This window comes from Echeneis naucrates, chromosome 1, assembly GCF_900963305.1.
Source record: "Echeneis naucrates chromosome 1, fEcheNa1.1, whole genome shotgun sequence".
Lineage (NCBI taxonomy): Eukaryota > Metazoa > Chordata > Actinopteri > Carangiformes > Echeneidae > Echeneis > Echeneis naucrates.
The window spans coordinates 13,932,380-13,955,523 of record NC_042511.1 but is presented as its reverse complement, the minus strand read 5'-3'; the positions used below and the strand labels follow the sequence as shown (position 1 = coordinate 13,955,523).

Sequence of the window (23,144 nt, the reverse complement as noted above, 5' to 3'; positions counted from 1 at the left end):
GGACAGAAACACAATCCGCATAATGCGAAAAAGACAATCGTCCAAAGAAGCAGAGACTGAAACTTCTGTATTGACATGTCTCATGGAAGCAAGGCTCTCTCTTCCTTCATTATATACTCGGTGAGGGATACACTTGACCTTGCATGTGTTTTCAGTTTTGGCTATTTCCTCTCATTGCTCCCAACCCTCCCTTCTCTCCTCATCCTCGGGGCAAGGTCTGGCCCCATGCATCTCCACTTAAAGTGACCCTCCACCTTCCAGCCCCCTACATGGTGCAGCTTTACGCTCCTCAAATGGTTTGTGTGTGTACGTGTGTGTGTGTGTGTGTGAGTATAGGCATGAGCATATGCCTTCAAGTGCATTGTTGTGTGCAGAATTAATGATAATCCTCCATCATGCTACTGTGCTGCATAAGCCCCTCAAGCCCCTTTTTACCTTTTACCTCCAGAATAACACGTCTGACTGAGCTTCATCTTACCTAAAGACCTGCACAGATGCACAAAAGACAGACAGACGGGGGTGGGGGGGGTCAGTTGGAACCAGCTGGACAGAGCTGAAATTATGAAAGACTTCTTCAAGCAGTGGCCGGGTGTCTCCCTGCACAGCAGTGTAGTTTTCCAGGTCTCTGCATGCATGTCCACACACACTCCACACTAGTCCGGTTCTAACTTTACTGACCTTCCTTCCTCCGTCCTGTTTACCTTTTCCACATATTCATTCACTTTTTAGCTTTGCAGCTTATCACCTTAATCCAAAACTACAGTTCTAAAACGTACATCTGCCACACAAGGCGGGCTGTATTGAAAGACCTTTATAAAGGCACAAAGACAACAGATGTCTTTAAGCTTTCACTTGCACAACAACAAGTATAGCCGTGTTTTTGGACATGGGAAGCTGCAGTGAAGGTTTACACTCAATTCTATAGGGACGAAAATACTGCACCTCTGTAGTAATCGCGATGGCCATGCTCCAACCACAATACTGATCCCCAGGTCTCACACATGCATATATTTTTGTTCATACACAGACACTCATGCACACATATGCTCAAAAAACACTTGCGTAATCATTTCCATATTTACTTTCTTCGTGTTCATATTCCTTTCCCCCCTCTATGTTTTCATAGAAACAATGTCAAGACTCTTGAAGCAGGTTAAATAAGTGGTTTTTGAAAATCCCATCTTGGAGGGCCCTGCACAAAGTGTGGTGAACATCTGTACCATGTCACAGATTACACAGGAGGTTTCTGCCAAACACACGATGAAACTCTGGTCTCTACCAATCTGCAGTCGCTGCAGAGTCACCTCAGTAAGCTTCATTTTGATTCATTCCATGTCCATATAATTAAAGATATTGGATCCAAGTATTAACACGAATAACATACTCAATCTATCAAATGCCACAATGTCACCACCTAAAACCAGCCAGGCTTTGGCTATGAGCCTGAGCGCTTAAGACATAAAGCCTTTTTGGAGTGTTTTTTTAATTTATCTACCCCCACCTAATTAAACATGAGCCCCACTGGTTTATGCGCGCCACAGGGCAGTTAAATAAAATGTATCTAAACCTTTGGGGGTAGGGATTCAGTGCCACATGCATACGTGTGCACAAGACTGAGGTTTCTACCCCTTCATTCAAAATGTACTAAACTCAGCAAGGTGCCCTGATTTAAGACAAGATGAAACAACAGTAAACACGCGTCTCAGTTAGTTCTAGGGCACACAGGCCAAGAAGAATGTTTTAATTGTTTGTGTGAACAATAAAACCCTAATAATACCAACTAGATCCTGTTTATGTGAAACATGTGATGTGTTTCTTTTATGGTATATGAAGAACTGGTTCTAATCATCTTAAAAAACATATGGGCTCATCGAATGCACCTGTAAATTTAATTTGACTTGAATGCCCCTTTACAAACATCATCCACAGTGCCCTCTTCAAGGAACGGGGATGAAAAGTGATGGAGTAGAGGTGGAGAACATAGAAAGGAAGAATTGGTTAGGTTAAATAAGATGGATGATTTGGATCCCAATATTTTGAGAACGCACTTTATTCTTGGGTGTAATGAGTTATCTTGATGTTTGTTTTTTTTTTCTATTCTGTGGCTCTATTTAATACCTGGTAGTTTGTCAACGCATTCTATTTCTGGCTGTTGTGTTTGGACTTGTTGAGGCAGTGAAAGTGAGGGGAATTAAAATGTGTAGCTACTGTGGCCCTCTCCTGAACTACATAACAAGATCCAGGTGTGCTCTTGCACAGTCATACTCATACACATGCGCACTCTGAGACATAAACACACACACATAGACACCCCCACACCTTTGAGTGGCCTTAACTGCTGTTAGGACTGTGGTGGTGCAGTAATGAGATATACTGGTGACTGGAGTGTTAAAAGTTCCTTTGGGCAGCTGCGAAGGTAGCAGTGGGACCACCATCTCTGTGCCAAACTGCCGCTCATTTCCTCATCGCTCAATACATAAGCAACCGCACTGAAGGTAGACTGCATTGTTGTGCGAAGTGCATATACATATACATTCAAACACATGCTCGCGTGCACAAAGTGAGCACAGTAACACAAAGCACTCTGGTGACCCTGCACGTAATCATCTGTGTCCCCAAGGCGCACTACACTGCATGCTGTTGGTCACGCTCTGGACCCGAAATGCCATTCACAAGACTGCTATCTTTCATCACAATCTCCACGGCAACCACGCTCTAAGTCACCGTGACAACGAATTCCACCTGGGCCTGTGACACTTGCTGCCTCTTCCAAGCTCAACATTCAATCACATCTCGCTATCTGCTCTACGACCCTTCATATATCTCTTTATAACTCTATTTCATATGTTCTCTAATCGGCTCCCTGCCTCTGTCCCCCACTCAATCACTGACATGTCCTCCATGAACTCTTTTTCTCTGGGTTATTCTCACAGCTTTCTGATGTTCTGTATTACTGGACACAGCCTGGTTAACCTGCTGGGAGGCTGAGCGAAAAATGAGCTGGGGGCCCTTTTAAAGTTTCATTCTGCCCCCTTCAAGTGCTCTTGAGGCACAATGCACATAAAAGGAAAACACATCACACTTCAATTACATTTTGCATAGAGCCCTAGAAAGCAACCAGTGGTCCTGTGGTGGACCACCTGACCTTGGGTTTTCTGTGTCACTGCAATCTAACTAACTCTGCAGCTATGCAGTATTTAAACACACTAATTTCAGGAAGAGTGTTTGGCAGGAACTACAAAGAGCTACAAATCAGATTTTTACAAAGATATACTGGGCCTTTGTCTACAAAGGGAACCCAGATCATGTAAAGTCCCCTTAAATCTATTATCTAATTCCATAATGTGCTCTGTTGGTGTCAAGTTTGCAATGAATTTAAAGTTTTACAGTCAAATAGATGCACTTTTTACATTTGGAGGTCCTTAGAATGCGGGATTTGGCTTCCTTGTAGCCTTGACTAAAATAAAGGAAAAAAATCCTAATATGATTTATTTACTTGAGGAGGGATGATATTGAAGACTGTCCCATTAGTCGAACTTGATGCACACTGGATAGTACAGCCGTACTCTGATAATCCTAAAGTGCTCTGCTGACCCCATGTGGCCACATTGAGGATCAGCGGGCAGTTGTATTCAATTATGTTTCATTATGAAGAAATGCACTTGGACAACTCATTCATTCATCTTCTACCGCTTATCCGGGTCGCGGGGCTGCTGGAGCCATTCCCAGCTCACTCTGGGTGAGGGAGGGGGCCACCCTGGACAGGTCACCAGTCCATCACAGGGCCAACACACAGAGACAGACAGAGACCAACAACCACTCACACTCACATGCATGTCTTTGGACGGTTGGGGGAAACCCACACAGGCACAGAGATAACATGCAACCCCCGCACAGAAAGGCCCGGGAACCGAACCCGCAACCTTCTTGCTGTGGCGCAACAGCGCTAACCACTATGTGCGTGCACTATGCCGTGTTGAGAAAGCCAACTAGAACACAACACACAAAAAATAGCAGCAAATAGTGTTTTTTTTTCGCATAAATTGTGGAATTTGTGTTTTTTGTACTTTAAGATCTCTTTAGTGTCAAAGTAATTTGTTGGTAGTTGTCAATATATCAAATGAAAGTTGTGAAGCAATCTTCTAATAGCTAACTGGACATTCTTCATGGACATATTTACAAAATCCAAAATTATACAGATTTAAGATGAAGTAAGATTGATGCAATAGTAAGAGAGTGATAATTATATCTCCAAACATGTTTTCCTCCTGTCAGGGCAGCAGTGATGGTTCGTTCTGTGCGCCAAAATACTCAGCAATTTACAATCCGTCACTTCAGCAACACGATCCCAACGAAGCACAACCACATAACTAAAACAAGACTCTAATTACATCAATGAAAGTAACGAGACGTCGGAGGATCGCTATGTTTGAAGTGGCTGCAGCATCAGATTCGGTCGATCTTTGGCGAGACCGACTTTACCTGAGTGTAATCCGAGTTCGTATTCCTCCGCTTCCCGACATATCAATTATAAATCGCCAGTGTGATGGCGATCGGTAACATGGAGCCAGTGATCCCCTAGCGGTGGGCTGAAGGTGAGGCTGCAGCGCTGCCGCGGTAAACCGTCCGAGCCGCTTCCTGTCTGCTCAGACGGAGGGAGAGAGAGGGGGAAGGACGGAGAATGGCGACTGTGCAGTGCCCAAGGTGCATGGTTGAAAGGAAGGGGTTTCGGCGGGAACTCGATTCTTGGCGACACAAACTGATACACTGTGTTGGTATGATCTGTGTGCAGTTTCATTATTTTTGTAGAAAAAAAATAACACGATCTGCGGCGTTCAAAGTGATTTCTCCCGATCACCGAGACGAGCTATTGAGCAGCTAACGCTAGCTAAGTGGTAGCTTGCTAATAGCTTGGCACCGTATGTTGTCAGCTTTAGTGGGTTAAGTTAAGCTGGCAGGCTAATATTTACCAGCTGGCTAGCTGTTCGAGTTGGCTCCTTTTCTTTGTCCCCCTGAGCTAGCTAGCTACTTCTCCGTGCCCGCTCTGTCAGGTCACGGCATCGCAGCCAGACAGGACGTGCAGCATTAACGCTTATCGCATAATAATCCGACGGCTAACGTCGGGGGCTCCATTTGTTTGTTGACACATATGGTGGCTATGCTAATGCCGTACTGAATTGCTATGCTAACATTGTAGCTGTTGTTACTGGGGGAGGGGATTCGGGATGTTGCTACCAAAGGGAAGCCGATGTCAGTGCAATATGAGAAAGGCATAATCTCAGCGGGCTCGGCTAACGGTTTTCCACGTATCGTTTGCTATTTTGAACACAATGTTTGTCGCTGCAGAAGTCGGTTCGCCACCAGCCGGTCGAGGCGAAGCCAGCTGGACTCTTTCCTTTGGATTCCCCGTGTTTCAATGATCGGCACACAACGTCAAAACCAAGTTACCGTCAGGCACTAACGGGGGATGTTTTATTGTCTGTAAACTTGGTGATTATGAGTGTCGGTTTGCAGCATCGGAGGTGTTTAGTGGCCTGAATTGGACAGCTCGGAATAGCTGCACTGGTCTATGAGAATATCTTTTGTTGCTTTCGGGCTGGTTCCAGCTGGGCTGTAATATACAATTGGTACAATGCTGTTTTAAAGCAAGCATATCCTAATCTTAAAATTATAGATTTGTCTCTATACTTTTTCTTTTTCTTTCAGGGTTTGAAAGCATCTTGGAGGGAATCTATGGCCCAATGCTGTTGAGAGACCTCAGTGTATTTGATGGTGGGTTTTTGAATGTGTATATTAAAAATGCTGAATGCTTTGTGTAACCAGAGATGTATGGTTTATTTGAATATGTGTATTCAAGAAGCATTTGTCTGTACAAAGACACATCCATTTTAGTTTTTACTGAATGAAGCATAGAAAATCTCATAAATTCAATGCATGTTGAAAACATTCGCTCTCAGCTATTATTAATTGATGCTTAGCTTGCTCATTGTTATTAAAATGATATTTGTCAGAAGTCAATATTTAATGTGAATTCTATCACTACCTTATGGCAGGCAAGAATTAAATGGTGGTTTGTTCTCTACATGCTCCTGTTAACACTTGTCAGAGGTCATTTGTGAAGAAGCTCCCCTCTGTAACATCACAGTAGGTGGTACACAGTAAATCCTGTAATTTCCTGACATATCACTGTCAGGATTAGGGCGGGGCATAATAAGATAAGGTGATAAAATAATCATTATTTCAGTGTCAACATCTTGTGACTTTAAGTGCATAAATATTAGATAAATGCAGTAAGACACTGAGAATCCTATTGCACTTTAGTTTTCCAAAAAAAAAAGAATAAATAAACCAGTTGGCTTGTTAATGTCTCTATGCATCCATTTTATTTACTTAAAACCTTATTTGAAAAGTAATGAGTTCTTTATGTGCTCCTTAAAAAATACAAGTGGGAGACTGGGGTGGTAAGCACCCGCTGCTGGAAAGATTCCTGGATGAAAACCATACGTAGACTGCCAAAAACTGAACATATGTTAGGGAGTATTTTCAGCCACATGGTGTAGTGTTATTTTCAGGTTCAATCTTTGACAGGGATATTCCAAAGCTCATAGCTAGAACATCTTAAAGTATTCATATACCCAACTTCTTATTTTCAAGGTATTTTGTTTAATCTTTGTGTATCCATCTTAACTGTAAGTAGATAATTAACAATAATTAATAATAAAGCTCATCTTCAGTTAAAATAAGGCAGCACACACACCGGGCTCTAAGATAATGATTGTATGTGTATCTATTTAACCAGCAGTAAGACACGGGTTAAACATTATCTTGTATTCAACAAGAAATCAGTTTTAGCTTCAAAGACGTACATCAGCTCAACAGGCCTTGCATTTCTGTCTGTTGCTCATTCCTCCCCTGCTAACTCCATGTCACCCAGTGGCTATAAAAGGCCACCATGGTAATGAAACACAGACTTTATTATGTGCAGCATGCAGGTAACCACCCTAAAGTCCAGAAATACTTTCAACTTCAAGTTAAGAAGTACCTTAAACTCAGAAGAACACCAACAATAAATTAAATTGAAACAAAAATCAGCTTTTTTTTTTTTTTTTAAATTGGCTGCTATCTACTTTCATCATTTGAGAAGACGGCATAGCATTGAACTAGCCAAACAAACCTTGTTAAAACGGCACGAGTGTAGCATGAGGAAGTGCAAAACACATTGGCCCCTAACTGCCCCTGGATAAAGATAGTGCGGTGTTTTAACAACGCATGAGCGTATTTACTTTTGATGAAAACACCACACTGTAATGGGTATAACTGTTTCCAGGCCATTCAACACCCATTAAGCGGTTTTCTGTGGAAGAATATCTGTCAGGACAGTATAAAACAATGTGTCACAGCACCCATTTTATTTGATCTCTATTATTTAAGGTATTACCAAAAGTGTTAGCTTTGAAAAACATTGTGTTGGATCACTGCAACATTCCGTCTCATCAGATCCTCGGCACCACTCCAAACTCACATACATCAGAAAAATAGTTGGAAATTTTGTCTTCAATTTAAAAATCTGGATATCATTTCCTTTAGCATGTTATCACAGATGCCTAGTACTTGCTGGGTGCTAGGATACGACTAAAAACAAAATGTCCTGCACACTTCTGTTCCCTCACAGTGAGAGTTTATAGTCCAAAAACAACCATCTATTGCATTCCTTGCCTTATAGTGGGTGTTAACCACTGGAAATTATACAGAAAAATCCTGTAACAGTTCTATATTGTCAATATTTGTTTTAAAATCATGGCTTGATATAAAAAAAAAAAGAATTGTCAGCCGCATGTTTTTCTGGGAATAAAAATTATGTGGCAGGACATTTTTGGAATCCATTACTTACCAATTTTTATCAAGTCCTTTAAAGTGAACACAGAAGGTGGTAGCTTGATGCTTGCAGCAAAGTTTACCTGATTACGTGTTATTGTGTCTTTTAGACTGTGAACCTGAAGCGGTGGATGACTGGTCCCCTGAGGCAAGCTGCTCTCAGTGTTCATTCTGCAACCTTCCCCTGGACAAACTCGGTGTAAGAATTATCGAGACAATTCAGTAATGGTTGACATCATCCTTTGCTTTTGACTGTTGTAATTGTTTGATGTAAGATATAGAATATTAGAGATTAGACTACATTCATAATGGTAAAATCAACAACCACATCAAATTTCTTCCCTCCCTCCCTCCCACTTAGGATCAAGTACCTGCAGCCACGTCGCCCCTTTCCTCCCCCTCTGATTACTCTCCCTGTCAGGCTAGCATCTCTGAAAGCAGCCAGTCAGCTCACAGGTTTCTTCAAGCTGTATTCCAGAAGAAAGGTCAGTCAGGTTTCTTTCTGTCTTTTGCAACATGGCACAAAGAACTTATCACACACCATAACTTGAGCCGCGTGAGCAGAACTGACAGTTTTTTCCTAGTTGTTATTCTATTTAAAGAAAGGAATAGTAGTTGTATTAACAATGCTATTAACACAATCAGGACAAGTCTTTGACTTGTCTGTTTTGAAAGGCTCCAGGGCACTTTGGTGTTTGTGGTGTGTGGGGTTTGCACTAACATTTAGCACAAGATGCTCACAGGGTGTCACGGGTGTATTCATTTTTTTCTTTTTTTCTTTTTTCTTTTATTAAACCCTATTTAGGGCCTGAGTACTTGACGGTGCGAGAGCCCTGTTGCATCCCTTGGCGTTATTATTCTTCCTTTTGAAGACTTAAACATACCCCAATACGCATTAAAATTCAGACAGCATGTCAGGACTGAGTGAAATTTCAATAATTCATTCGAAAAATGGCTCAACTGCCCTACATTTTGTTGAGCCCTTCACTTACGACTGACATACATGAATGAAAATAGGTACACGTATCATGACAATCTGCACAAAATGTCTCAAAGACCCATACCCTCACTCCAACAGGAAAGGTTTTTGGCCGATTTAACTTGAACTCCTCCTACAGTTTTCATCCAAATGACCTCATATTCACGCAGTATCATCTCAAGACCATGAAGATGTAAAACTCCCAAAAGCTTTGTTGTGTGTTATACCTGCTTGGTGTGCTGGTGCCCAAGTTTTTGAGGTTTCACCATGAAAAGTCGTCATGCTAAAAAATCCAACATACATCGTCCAATCAGCCCCAGATTCACCAAATATGATCAGGGTCGCACCCTGAGCAAAACTATCTGTTATTACTGAGTCACACGCAGACCGCCACTTACTGGACGCAGGAAGTCAGCAGGCCTCATGAATAAAATAACTCCTGCACCTTTTTCCCAAATTAATTCAAATGCACTCAGTTTCATTTGAAGATGAAAAGTCGTTTCCGTCCACTACACCTGTTGGCTGTCAAAATTGTCACCATAAAGGAGGAGGTCCTTACAGCTCCAGCATACATCGTTCAGTCTGCCCCAAAATTGGCACACGATCAGATTCCCATCCTGAACAGCTCTGCGTGTCAATTCTGAGTCAAACTCAGAGCGCCACTTCCTGGACACAAGAGGTCCACCTAATACACAAACATCATCAGATTTACATATTTACAGGATGTATTCTCCACATCCTATTTTACGACATGACATGACATAAGATTGATGGAAGTTCTCTCGTGCCAGAGAGTGGACACAATGGCAATTCCTTATAACTCCAACACATATTGTCCAATCTGCCCAAAAGTTTGTACACTTCTTCAGACTCCCACTCTGAACAAATTCACGTGTCGATAGTGGCTCAGACTCAGAACACCACACACTGGACACAGGAAGTCAGACTCGTTATGTAAACATCGTCCAATTTCATAGATATTTACAGGATGTGTTCTCCACATTGTACATTTCCACATTACAGAAAACCGATAGCTGCTCTCTGGTGCCTAGTAGTGGACACTCACAATACATTGCACACACTTGTGTTTGGGTCGGGGGTCCAGAGGCCTCCGAGTTGCACAGGTGTGCAAGGGCCTGCTCATTGCTACTTCTAGTTTTAATTAGTTTTAGAGTTTCCAGCAAATGAATCATTAAAGAGATGCAGGGCTCTTTTGTTGCCAATACGTTGGGTCAGTGGAGTGATTGCAAGATGACAAAAATTGATTACTGGAAGCGTATTCATCTCACCAATTACAGAAATCATGTTTGTTTTGTCACATGACTTAATTTAGCTTCTGTCTGCCTTGGTGCCTTCTCTGTTAGAAGTGCCCCTGGGCTGTGATTCCAACATCCCTCTGGTTGCCCAGGAGCTGATGAAGAAGATGATACATCGGTTTGCCATGGATTATGCATCTAAGTGTCAGCTCCACGCCACTACAAACAGTGTTACAACAAGGACCTCATCACCTCTGTCAGAAACATCAGACGCCCCACTGGACCTCACAGTGAGCCGAACCCAGGAGGATAAAGAGCATGTTCCTGAATCAGGTAGGGATCACATTAAAACATTGTGAGTTTAAAGCTATTAAATATTTGCAACTTCTAAAGTTTACAGCTGTCAAGACCTGAACGTGATTCAACTCCTTAACAAAGTTGCAACACATTTTTCCTGTGACAGATGGTGTGCTCGACCTCTCCAACAGAAACTCTGCCGGCTCAGCAACTTCATCATCATCATCGTCATCGTCGTCATCATCTAATCACAAAGCGTCCGGGTAAGAGTTTTGTTTTTCTTTTATTGCTTCTGTTGATAGAATTCATTGGTTTTTGGCCTTGTGGCATACTGCACAAAGAAAGCCCTGTCATTACTAGAAATGAAAACCGAGAGTTCTTAATACATCCTGCATGTAGTGGTAAATCTGCAATCGGTTGAAACCCACAATGACTAAGATGTTACTATTAATTGTAAGAAATTCCCCTTAGGTATATAACATGGCTGAAGTTTGATGGCTAGCATCAATAGTATGCAGTGTTATTATCATTTGTACCAATGCTGCTTGATTTAAGTGAAGTAATTAACAACTGGTCTGAATATGTAAACGCCTTTGTTTGACAGTGCGTTTGGTCAGTTCATTGTTAGACATTATTAAGAGTTAGCTTGTCTTTGGTGATTTGGTTCTAAGGGGTTGACTCTTTTATCTCTTGAGCGGTAACGTCACAGCAGCGGCACTGTATTATAGCATTTGCCAACAGCTCAGGATTGTACAATGAGGAGAACATTGAAGTACCTCACAAGGATTTCACCTCCTTTTTTTTTTACTGATCCAGTTATGAGTTTGATTATTCAACCTTCAAGCAGATAGGATTCGCGCTGAAATATCACAATACTGCAGGGGTTATATGTGAGTGCCAAAATAACCCCAGCCATTCACAGACTGTCCCACCTGGACGTGAAGAGGCTTTGCCACACAGCAGCAGTGTGTGTGAGGGCCCAGAAACAGACTGAAACAAACAGACATGAAACATAAGAGTCGCAGTGATGTTACCAACACAAGGCATAAAGGAGTGGACCCCTCGCTCTGCCCCCCACTGTCCCCTATGCCAAAATCAAACCCCCTCCATCACCTCCATCCTGACCCTGCTGTTTGGTCCTCCCATTCCTAGGAGGCAGCACAGGCAGAAGGAGGAGTACATAGAAAGGAGCTGGGAGCTGTCTGAGGGGTTGCTGTCCAAGGCCTTGAAGGATATACGTTCAGGAAGGTTGCAGGAGCAGCGGGCCGCATTGCTTTATGGAATACCCCTTCACACCCTGAGGCAAGGCCTGGATGGCTGGGCTGAGGGAAGGCTTGGGATCCTGCCCCAGCTTACAGCAGGAAGCAGAGATTTCAGGGATGATGTGACATCAGTGATGTCATCGATGCTGGGTGGTGAAGCCCGTCTTGTTCTACAAAAGGTGGCAGCGTGGGCAGAGCGGGCTGAAATTGGAGGAGCTTCAGAGGAGAACGGAGAGTTGAGTTTTCCTTCATCCTCTCTCACTTTCTATCAGCCACGTAGTCAGAAATCCCTCCCACACTCATTTCCCCAACTCAGGGATGCTCTCCAGCCCCCACCAAGCCCCAGTCCAAGTCTGGAACCACCCACAACCCTGCGTATTCCTCAGGTCCGTTCCATCTCTGACCATAACAGGTCCATCCCAGCTGAGAATTGCAGTGTGGCTGAAAATATACACCAACGTACCTCATCAACAGACGGTACTGCCAGCTCATCGACAGCAGCTACCAGACCTTCATCTCTCTTCAAACTCAGACCTCCTTTCTTAGCTCAAGGCTGTCCTGGCAGCGCCAACCAGTCACCTCATTGCCTGGGACCACGTGGGTCCTCGCTGGATGATTCAGAAGAGGGGGCAGGTAGTCGAGATAAAGACAAACAACCAAGAAAGAAACGTGGGAGATACCGCCAGTACGACCATGAACTGATGGAGGAGGCCATCGTGATGGTGATGGCAGGTCGCATGAGTGTTTCTAAGGCCCAGGGGGTTTATGGGGTGCCCCATAGCACACTGGAATATAAAGTCAAGGAACGTACTGGAACACTGAAGAATCCACCCAAGAAGAAATCTGCCAACTTTTGTTCATCAAATTCCAACTCGTCTGGTTCTGGTACCATGACCAATTCAACAAACTCAGGGACTCTTGCCTCAGCTGCTGACACAAAGAGGTTCTAGACCACAAAACGCCTCCAGAACTCCTCAACACTTGAACTCATCACCTCTCACAAGATAAACGTTTTCTGAAGACGCTTGTTGAAACACAACACATGCCTTTACAAAATATATGGATATTAATATTCAGGTCTTTTGACAATGTGTCTGTAATGTGATAGTCATACTTTCAACCGTATTTCTCCTGCTTAGCCCTGGGCTTTGTTTAAAGCAGCTATGAGATGCAGCACTTTTTGAGAGGTAGTGGTGCTCAGTGTAGCTTTTGTTCACAAGAGCTGATAAACTCAACAAATTCCCTGTAGCTTCATTTGTCTATCCACAAAAGCGAAAGGATAAGATTATCTGGTCACCGTTATTAAATAATGCCATGAAAAAACCAAAACTAAAATAGAATTGTATTTGCTCCCTCCATGTGTGGCAGCTCTGTGAAAAATGGGATGAAAATGTGTCACTTTGACTTCTGGCATGACTGGAACTAACCCAGATATTTTATTTATTTTTTTTGGTTGGGGGGGGGGGGGGGGGGGGGGGTTGCATACTTTTTTCCACAATTGATCTCATTCTTTCTTTTTTTTTGGGTGTGCATTGATTATTTGTAAATATAATAGGAGTAAATGACAGCAGATGGAGCTATAAAATGAATCCATGGCCCAAAAAAAAGACCAAATTTGGAAGTAGAGCTGACAAAAATAATTGGTCACAGTTAATCTTTCATTTTTCAGCAAAAATGCCCAATGCACTTTGACTTGTATGATACTGCACTGAATATCTGTCTATTTAATTCTGCTATTTTAAGAACACTAGCACTTTGAAGCCATCATTCCAGGAAATTACACTGAATTTACCCTAACCTTAACCAATTTTTGATGTTTTCTAGTCCAAACGTTTAATAGATTAAACCAGGCCGTACCTGAATAAGAAAATAATAATTGCTGCTCTACTTGTGTGGATAAATTAGATGTTGGCTCTGCTCTCATCAGGGAATTTGCTGGTAATTACAGGATAAAATTATGCCAGAAATGTCCTTTAAAAACCTCCAGGAAGTTCTTTGTTTTTTTTTTTGTGTTTATGTGATTTGCTTTTTCTTCAAGGAGAACAAGGACCTTGATAGTTGTCCACCAGATTGCCCAGGGTCAAGTATGACAAATGCAGTTGTGGACCTCTTAAAGTGAAGAGACAAAGTGTGACTCTCATATTTGCTAGCTGTTAGGTTATCAGGTTATTCAGGTTTGATTCAATTCTTAAAGCTCCTTGATAACGGAGCAATGATGATTGTGATTTGCAGCTTTGTATCTCTCTCTGGGTATCTTACCTGGGCTACAAAAGTGACTTAGAGCCATTGTAACATAAAAAAACTCATTGCTATTGTCGGAGACCTCTGCAAACAGGGAGATTGTACAGTATGAACTGCTTCGGTGGCTACACCTTCATTATGAGTTTCTGTTGATGAGATTAGCTTACAAAAGCCATTTTTGTGTCTACACAGTTTTCTGCTCTTTTTGTGCAAGCTAGTCTGAACATTGTATTGGGTGTAGTCGGAATGCAGCATGTTTTTAAATGTGCACTGATAAGCTTGGGAAATGTATGTTATTGTGTATGTGTACTGTTTGTAAAAGATATTTGTTTTATTATCACAGATATTAACTACTTCTGCTACTGTAGCTGTATTACTGTAAACCTCATACATGACTGCTGCTTGTAATGTAACGTTATGGGACCGTTTCCCTGGCACAAAGAAGTGTAGCTACAAAAAGAAAAAAGCCCTAATTTCAACAAATGCGATTTGAAGATTACATGAATTTCTATGTGTGAAGTCTAATCCAGATTATTGGGCCCATAGGGTTGATTCTTATTGATAGTTGATTGTGTAGACTACTGGAGGTTGGTGAATATCTGGCAGTGTGTCCACAGCTCACAGGCTTTTTGTGTGTGGGTGCGTGCGTGTGTGCGTGCATGTGTGTGTGTGTGTGTGTCCTTGTCTAGGGAAATGCTAGATGTTGTGCCAACACTCATGCCTGCCTTTGAGATGGTCCTATGCATTAACAGTGCTACTACCAAAGCAGCAGTTCAGGGTTGCCCACACAAAGCTGCTTCAGTTTGTTTTGCTGTGACGTCAGTCTGCCTCTGTGTCTCTCTCTCTCTCTCTCTCTCGCGCGCGCTCTCTAACCTCGTCGCCACATATACCTCTGAACTTTATCTGCCTATAGCCCAGTGTCAGGTTTCACATCAAAGCCTCTGTGTTATGATACTGAAAATGCTGGGGTATGAGCTCTTATTAGCTTCGGGATGCTTATGAGCTCTTTGTCTCTCAAGGAAAAACACCCAAGTGTAAAGTTATTGTCATCAACAACACTTAAACTCTGAGTAAATTATTGTATAGCCAGTCAGCCATTTGGTTGTGTATGAAATAATTAAAAAATTGTTTTAAAAACTGTTTCAATTCTGCCCTGTGGCATTTACAGGAGATCTGCCATGTTCTTTGCTGAGTATTTATCCTCTTTTGTATGTGTTATTTGTAATTATAGAGCTTATTGTAATGCAGTTTTATTTTTTAAAGCTTTTTTTTTTTTTTAAACATTGCTTGGCCTTTCAGACTTTATAACTGGCAACAAATACTGATTCCTGTTCCTGAATGTCTCTGCTTATAACAGTACACAGTACCTATGTCTGGAGTATCAGCATAGTGCAGCATGATATCTCTACTCTGGGAATTATCTGCTACCTATTTCAAATTTTGTAGGGGGGGGAACCTAACAACCTCATAAATAATTGTTTCATTTTGCAAGTTAAACAGTTGTATAGTCTGGAAACACAACTGGGCTTGTTTTCAAATTGAGCTTAAGACATTTGTTTTATAACTGAGCTGCTGGCAAATCTTTCAAATGACTAAAATCTGCTATTTATGCATCAATCAATTATTGCACTATGATTTACAAGAAGCGTTTTTATTCTAGAAATCTGTTTTGTGTTTCTACATATTTATTGATTGTGCTTCAGACCTGTGATTTTTACTAGTTTGATTGTTGTAGTTCTTGATTTGTAGTGGGACACTTAGATGCAATGTGAAATGTGTATTGCTATAACTGCATGGACGCTTTTAAATGTTCGCTGATATAATTAATTTTGTTCGAAAATGAAACGTGGTTGTTTAGTTCTTATGTTAAGAATTATTTAAGTGATTTAAAAAAAAAAAAAAAAAAGTGTTTGTCATAAACTCTACAACACTACAAAATGTAACAGTCTCACACTCCGTTTTGGCCCAGTTGAATTCTATCGTGGTCTGGGACACATACTTAAAAAGCTTAAATAATATAATAATAATAATAAATACTATCAAATATAAATTACTTCCAAAATTGGAATGCCATTAAAATCTGTGAAGTACTTTTAGAATCAAATATAACACTCAGACGACCTAACATGTCTGTTGATTTGAACATTTGAGGCTTTTTTTGAGCTGTCAGTTTGTTGGTGAAAGTGCTGTTGAAAAGAACATTTTGGTATGAGCGTTTCTACAATCATTCCTTCTGCTTTGAGCAGAATGTTACCATTTGCCTCCAGCAACTCATCAATAAAATAGTTCTCTAATCATTTACTTGTCATCATTTTACTAAAAAAAAAAATATGCTGCTTTGTTTCAGAGTCTTGCAGTTTACTAGGGTGGTTCTTCATTCCATGCTGACTTGACAAAACTTCAAAATCTCAGTCCTGGCTAGAAAATGGCCATTAACTCTTCTATGGCCACTTTTTTGGCAGATTTTATTTTCTGAGCAGACGATACCTATCATGTCTGAATGTTTTCACATGTTCATCTTTTATCCTAATCTGTACTAATGATATTCTGAGGATGATAGTCAACGCAAACAATAATCTGCGCTGTGGTTGGTGTTGTACGGAATTCAGCACAAACTTTTCTGCTACAACTGTTCAAAATGAATCTTTAGGGAAGAGATTAACCGTTTATCAGTTTTGGTCAAAACATACTGAAATGTGGTTGTTACTCTGTCATTACTAAACTGTTTGTCCATTTGGCACTGTCTCAGCTATGAATAAACCCCCTAACACTAATCTTTGCATTTTTGCCTCTAGCACCGAACTTCCACCATTCACAGAAGAACTGGGAGACCCGGGACAGCGAGGGAATAATTCACGTCAGCCCTCTGTGTTGGATACTATTCTCAGCTCACTCTGCCCAGCGCACTCTTCGTTACTCTACCAGATCCTGAAGCTGGTGCACCAAGAAAAATTGCTTTCTTCGCTTTTTCACAAACCTCCAGGTCAATCTGACTCATACTGCTGCAGTGTACACCCACAAGATAATGCTATTCCTCATGCAGTTGCACTTAGTGAATGTAAAGCCCTTAACAGCAGCTCATACTACCCTTTAATGGCTTGTGATAATCAAGGTCATGGCAGCACGCTGTACCATCCAGAAGACTCAAAGTCCAGCTGTTGCATCCATCTCTGTCCTTCAAAAGACTGTAACTGTGAAGGTTCTCGGGGATCAGGCTACTGCTGTGTGCAGAGGGTCAAGGCTTTTGGTTGTATTAACAAAGTGATGTGTTCGTTCGCATCCTCTCCTTCACTGTGCACTCCCCCCCCTGCTTTATGCCCTCCCTCACTGATCTGCTGTACCCAACACACCCCCTACATTTGTCCCTGCTATTCAAACCATGCCCGCCTGATTCAGGTCAACGACCCAATTGATCGAGGCGTTGTTGAAGGGGATCCTCCTTGCCCTGTCCTGAAAAGAGAGCAGAGCCCCTCTCCTCCCCCTCTTTCCCCTGTCCCTTCAGACATCAGTAAGAAATTTGATGAAAAGCCACCCTCCCTCCTCCATCATAAACAAGAGGAGGAAACAGACCTGATGATTAAAAATGGACTTGCAAGCCACCTGGAAACACACATGAACACAGTTACAGAAGAGAAATCACAGTGTAGAACACGAAGATGTCAAGCTGAGCAGAATCCAATTGGGACTTCGCTGCAGGATGTGGTGAACCGGTTCAGTGAGAAACTAGAGACGATCAAACCGTTAGAGAAGGACCCACCTCCTGTTTCCACAGCTGTTAGTGTTTCTGAAAAGGAGCAGGTTCCATTTCCCTCAACCAGTGAGAACTTTCACTTTGGTGCTGACGCCCATCTGACCGAAATCATGACCAAACTGCTTCATACAGGCAATAGTAGTGACTATAATCTGGATGAGCTGGTCGATCGCCATGATAGCAAAGAACCCAAGTCACCTAATACTCGTGCCCGGCGTCGACAGGAAGCCCTTGCTGCTCTAGAAACACCTCCTGAAGACTCCTCAGCTAGAAGGTATACCTTAAAAATCAAACGAGAGTTTGCGATGCTTGACCAGTCTTGCAGTCGGAGAAAAGTGTCACCAGCGAAGAGGGCCAAATTGATTGATGGAAATGTGACAGTAACTACATTATGCACTTCATCAGACTTAAACATAGTTAAAGAGGAATCTAAAGGAGAAATGGAGGCAGATGTAAACTCTGTAGAGAGTCATGTAGCTGGGCAAGAACCACTGAGCATGTTCTCTGCAGAAAGTGATAGAGATGAAGTAAAAGATGAGATACAGACAGTTATAGTGACAGAGGATTATGAAATCCTTAAAACAGAGGAGAAAGAAAGAGAAATATCACATGAAGAAAAAGAACATCCTCTGTTGAGTGCAGACATATCTGTCCCTGAACAAGGCAAATGTGGCAAATACAACTCAAACAGTCCCAATTCACAAACACAGATAATGACCATGGCTGCAACCTCGAGACAGCGTGGCAGACCCTGTAAAAAAGATAACAGATCAGAAAAAGGTAAGGATGGCCATAGACCTTTAAGAGATACACAGAAATATCTATCAAACCACTCCAAAGAGGAAAGAAGATCCAGGAGAAACATAGTCCCTCCACAGCGGTATTCCTCTTATGTCACAGAGCCCAGGAAGATGTTCTTTGTTGCATGTTTTTCCGATGGCATCTTCAATCAGAGAGCACAAAACAAGGATTCGGCATTTAGCCCCTTGGATCCAGAGGGTAAGGATATCCAACTTGAATCGAGAAGTATGTCCTTGCATGAGTTCTCACAGAAGCTTCCCTCTGAAGATTCGGAGAGAGAACAGTGTGGACCATCCTGCACAGACTCAAAAACTGGGGCTTCCAGCACTTCTGGACAGCTATCAGCATCTCCTAAAAGACCTGTCTCAAATGCAGCTTCAGGAATGTCCAAAAACTCAAACAGGAATTTCATTAGGTCTGCTGACTGTGTTGAAAAACCTGTAAACCCCCAAGTTGAGTACATTAGTCCAATTAAGCGCATGTTTGTATCCCCAGTAAAGGATAAGGAAGGAGTCAGGTACAGTCTGAAATCAGCCGGCTCTGGTTCTAACTCACAGGCAGATGAACACTTTGACCCATGTGAGGTGTCTTCATGGTCAGGGACACCTGAGAAACATAAAAGCCAGAGCACTCAGTCTCCTCCTTCAAAATTAGAATCTATTTCCTCACTGAAGTCTGCTACCTCACCTGCAAAATCTGTTTGGTCTCCAACCAAGTCAGGTTGTTCGCCATGCAAATCTGCCTCTTCACCAGCCAAGTCTGCCTCTTCAACACCCAAATCTGCTTCTTCACCAGCCAAGTCTGCATCTTCAACACCCAAATCAGTGTCTTCACCAGCCAAGTCTGCCTCTTCGACACCCAAATATGCTTCTTCGCCAAGCAAAGCTGCCACCTCAGTACTGAAGTCAGCTTCCTCACCAGGCAAGTCAACATCGCCTTTGTCCAAGTCTGCCTCTTCACCTAAGTCAGCCTCCTCATCACCTAAAATAGGTTCAAGAAGATCAGTCGAAGGTGCGCCTATTAAGCGTGTTGCTGGAACCGAGAGCCAGAGGTCACCATTTGACTTGTCTTTTCATGAAGCCACTCCTCCAAAAAGGCGTCCGGGTCGCCCAAAGAAGCTGGGGCCACAGCTGGAGCAAAAAGTAAAGAGGCCCATCGGTCGACCTCGCAAGCAGAAGGCAGACGATTCGGTCATTGGCGCAAAAACAGTAAGTGGGAAATCAGTCTCAGCATCTGACACTGAGGAGACTGTCAACAAAAACCTCAAAATAACAGTTGTGTACGGCCGTTCAAGGAGAAACAAACGAATGGTGTCTGAAGGATTCGACCAGTTACAAACTGAATTCCATGATGCTTGTCAAGCAGTAGGCCTGAAAAGTGACTTGGGCATTTTAATGCACAGCTCGAAGACCAGCTCAGGTGGTGTTGAAACTGCCTCGACACAACTGTCGGAAGAGTTCACCTTTGTCACCCCTGTTAAAGACTCTGCCCCGCAGTCTTGTAGTAACATCAAATGTCAGAAACGGGAAGATTCAGTACCCTCAAGGAAACCAGGTAGACCTGCAAAAGTTAAAATCTCTGGAATCTCAGTCACAGTAACCACAGTCTCTCCTCGGCAACGGAAAATCCAGATAAATAAGGAGACTCAGCAGTCTCCTGAAACACTAACTCATAGGCAAGTACTTCTGCCAGAATTAAAATCTGCCAAAGAGCCTTGGACAATCAGTCATCTGTCAACAAACAAAAGCAGTCAAACTGAGAAAGGAACTGAAACCAAGGATGAAAGTAAAGACAACCTCCCAAAACAAACAGCAGTGCGTCACTCAATGAGAGTGAGAAAGCCCTCAATCCACTTCCTGCATGCTGTTGCCACCTCCAGCTCTAGATCGTACAGCCACAGTAATGCTCTGCTGCGCCGCTCGAAACAACTTCTGCTAAATAAGGCCAACAACGAAAGGAGGAAAGAGGAGCAGAAGGGTAGTGTCGAAGCTTCAAGGGAAAAAAGGCAGCCCCTCGGGCATGATAAGAGGAAGAACATCTCTCAGGACATGAGGAGAGTGGCAGGGGTATCTGTAGACTCCATCTTCACACAGAAAGAGACACTAAGATGGTGGGCAGCATCAGCCGAGGAAAAGACAATGAACCAGGAGCTTGCCAGAAGAATTCGACTCATCTCTGACACTTGGGTCTCAGATAGCGTGGAGAGCCAAGAAAAAGAAATAGCCTTTAATTCTAAATTAAGCACGAAGGGAAACTATTCTTTCATCAGGAAGTCAAAACATTCCTCTGTGGTTCGATCACTGTTCGATTGTCCGCCTAACAAGCCACGGTCGTGTAGCATGCAACAGCTCTGCTGCTGGTTTATGCAGACCACAGAGACACAGTCTCTGGCCATTGTGAAGAAAGCGAGCTCCCGTAATCCTTATGAACTTAGGCATTTCCCTCGTTCTACAAATAAAAAGAGTGTCTGCCACAGTCCTCAGGCAGAGCGGCTCCGCAAACATATCAAGAAGTTTGCCAAAACTGTGCCAAAAAGTCCTCTGCAACATCGACGGGCTCAAGAAAGATTGAGAAAGAGGAGCAAGGATCCTCTACCCGCACAGAGTTTTAGGCGACAACTTTTCGCTACCAGTTTTGCGACAGGCAGGCTCCATCAAGGTGTCCAATGGTGGCGAAACAGTACATTTAGAAAATACCAGGCCACTCTATTGAGAGCAAGGACCAGGTTCCTCACCCAGAAAGAGAGAGAGGAGGAGGGGAGAAGGAGACTGAGGAATAAGAAAAACACAAAAATAGCTACAAGTTCTACAAAGGGACATGCGACTGGAATCGAACCATATTGTACAGCATTAAGCAGATCGTCAAAAGATCAGTTATCTGACTGTTTGGAGAACAGTTGTGCCACCAGCTCTGTCGACCAAACTCAGGAGCCTGTGGATGTAACCAAAGAGCAGAACCTCTGCTCAAAAGCCTGGAGTCCAGAGACGCTGAAGGAATGCCGGGTGTTTCTGAGGAAGATCAACTCTCCAGACAACGAATCGACCGAGGAAGAGTGGGACTCCTGCACTGTGACACTGGACGACGGGTCACCCTCTGCATACCTGTTTGCAGGAAAGGAGAGAGAACTGGTAGGAGTTGTTAAAGCTGTGAAAACCGAAAGGACAAGGAGCATGAATAGGACTACCTCCAGAGAGCTGGCAGGTTCTGCACCCAAATCAGTCCAGGAGCAGGATAAGATGCCAGCGGGGAGGCAGAAACACAAATACAAAAGTCCTGGAGTGTCTGCTGAAGCACCTCAACCACCACCAGCGAAAATATTGAGACAATCGCGAATGAGGGGCCTGACGGGGCCGAGATGGTGTGACTTTGTGTTTGGTAACTATCTTGCTTCTTTAATGAATATCAGTAAAGTCATTAACCTTTTATCAAGCCTCCTTTTCAAACCACCACAAATATCTGTGTCTCTTTTCTGACAGAGAACTGAATGAAGCATGAAGCCTCCTCCCTCCCAGGAAAAGGACTGTGGTTTAACGTGGTGCCTTTGGACTTTGAGCTGACCACGAGGACTGACCAGCCTACAATGGTTCAGTCTTACACTCAGCAATTATGTAGCAGTCTAACTTAAAAGCTTGATGTTGCACTATTTTTATTCATGGATATGTATATACAGAATGTTTGATTTTTATTTTTATTTTTATTTTTTTTTCTATTGTCAACTTGCCTTTGTCTTTTTGAACATGTTAAGTACATCAGTCATTGCAGAGATTTCATGGGATTACTGCTCATACAGTGAGACCTGTCAGAGTGGCTGAATTGGAAAAACAGACTTGATTTCAGAAAGAGACAGAGCCACCACCCCCTCGCTAATTTAAACATTTGTTTTTGTATTTTAGGTAAACAAAACATTTAAATTTATTGACATTCTCTTGAGCCGAGCCTTATTTGCTATAGTCACTGATGTATTGCAAGCCAGTAGCCAAAAACCTGCTTTCAATGAAGGAAATTGTTGAGGGTTTTTTTTTTTTTTTTACCTTTCAACAATATATGTATAGGTCCTCTCAAATTCAGTAGTGAACCAATTGGCTTATCAATCTCTACTAAAACCAAAAATATTCTGCTATTATCTCTTAAATTTTGATCAATTTTCAGCACCCAAACCACAGAACAATAGCATGTATACTGGAAAAGACTACATATCGAACCTCAACAAGCCACAAAATCCAGAGCTGTTTGAGATTAAGTGATGAAGGAGGTGGCGTTATGCAGTTGCAGAAAGTATACTCTGATTCTTTTTTTTTCTTCTTTTTTTTCTTCTTTTTTTTGGTGTCGGGGATCTGACTTGTGTTAGCTCATCTATTGTTTTGTGATTGTCTTATTTTCACCCAAAGCATTTACTGTATGTCGTTAGTGTCAGATCTGCTTCTTGCACTATTCCATCTGAGATTATTAATTCCACTACAGATTCCTCCCCACATATTTTGCACATCCCGTGTCCCACTACCACCCCCTACTGTAAAACTAGAGAATCTATTTGGTGCAATACAAACCCAGATGATTTATCAGTATGTAGTAATTATTTTATTGCTGACAGACGAATGGATGTACACAAGTACCAATGGCCTGGGATGTTTCTTCAGTTGTTTCCATAGCCATGTAATGTGATCCTAAAGGATATTACTATA

At 42.4% G+C, this 23,144-nt stretch overlaps 1 protein-coding gene across 3 annotated transcripts; it reads left to right on the top strand.

Moving 5' to 3' along the window:
• Positions 1-4,661: 4,661 nt before the first annotated feature.
• On the top strand, positions 4,662-22,479 carry lcorl (ligand dependent nuclear receptor corepressor-like). Of its 3 annotated transcripts, none has more exons than XM_029502672.1 (8): positions 4,662-4,775; positions 5,707-5,772; positions 7,986-8,074; positions 8,237-8,360; positions 10,222-10,443; positions 10,574-10,670; positions 16,706-21,837; positions 21,939-22,479. In XM_029502672.1, the coding sequence occupies exons 1-8, from the start codon at positions 4,682-4,684 to the stop codon at positions 21,944-21,946; spliced, it is 5,832 nt and encodes a 1,943-aa protein (XP_029358532.1). In that variant the 5' UTR covers positions 4,662-4,681; the 3' UTR covers positions 21,947-22,479. The 3 variants fall into 3 exon arrangements, with proteins under 3 accessions (XP_029358532.1, XP_029358524.1, XP_029358541.1); XM_029502664.1 differs by having other exon boundaries at positions 10,219-10,443; XM_029502681.1 differs by lacking the exons at positions 16,706-21,837; positions 21,939-22,479 and adding an exon at positions 11,560-13,132 and having other exon boundaries at positions 10,219-10,443.
• Positions 22,480-23,144: the final 665 nt, after the last annotated feature.

Bases quoted from the DNA above. Each gene is read 5' to 3' on its own strand.
- lcorl (XM_029502664.1), top strand. From the start codon at position 4,682: ATGGCGACTGTGCAGTGCCCAAGGTGCATGGTTGAAAGGAAGGGGTTT. The intron at 8,361-10,218 runs GTCAGTCAGGTT...CTTCTCTGTTAG, and splicing joins AGCTGTATTCCAGAAGAAAG to AAGTGCCCCTGGGCTGTGAT. The intron at 10,444-10,573 runs GTAGGGATCACA...TTCCTGTGACAG, and splicing joins AGAGCATGTTCCTGAATCAG to ATGGTGTGCTCGACCTCTCC.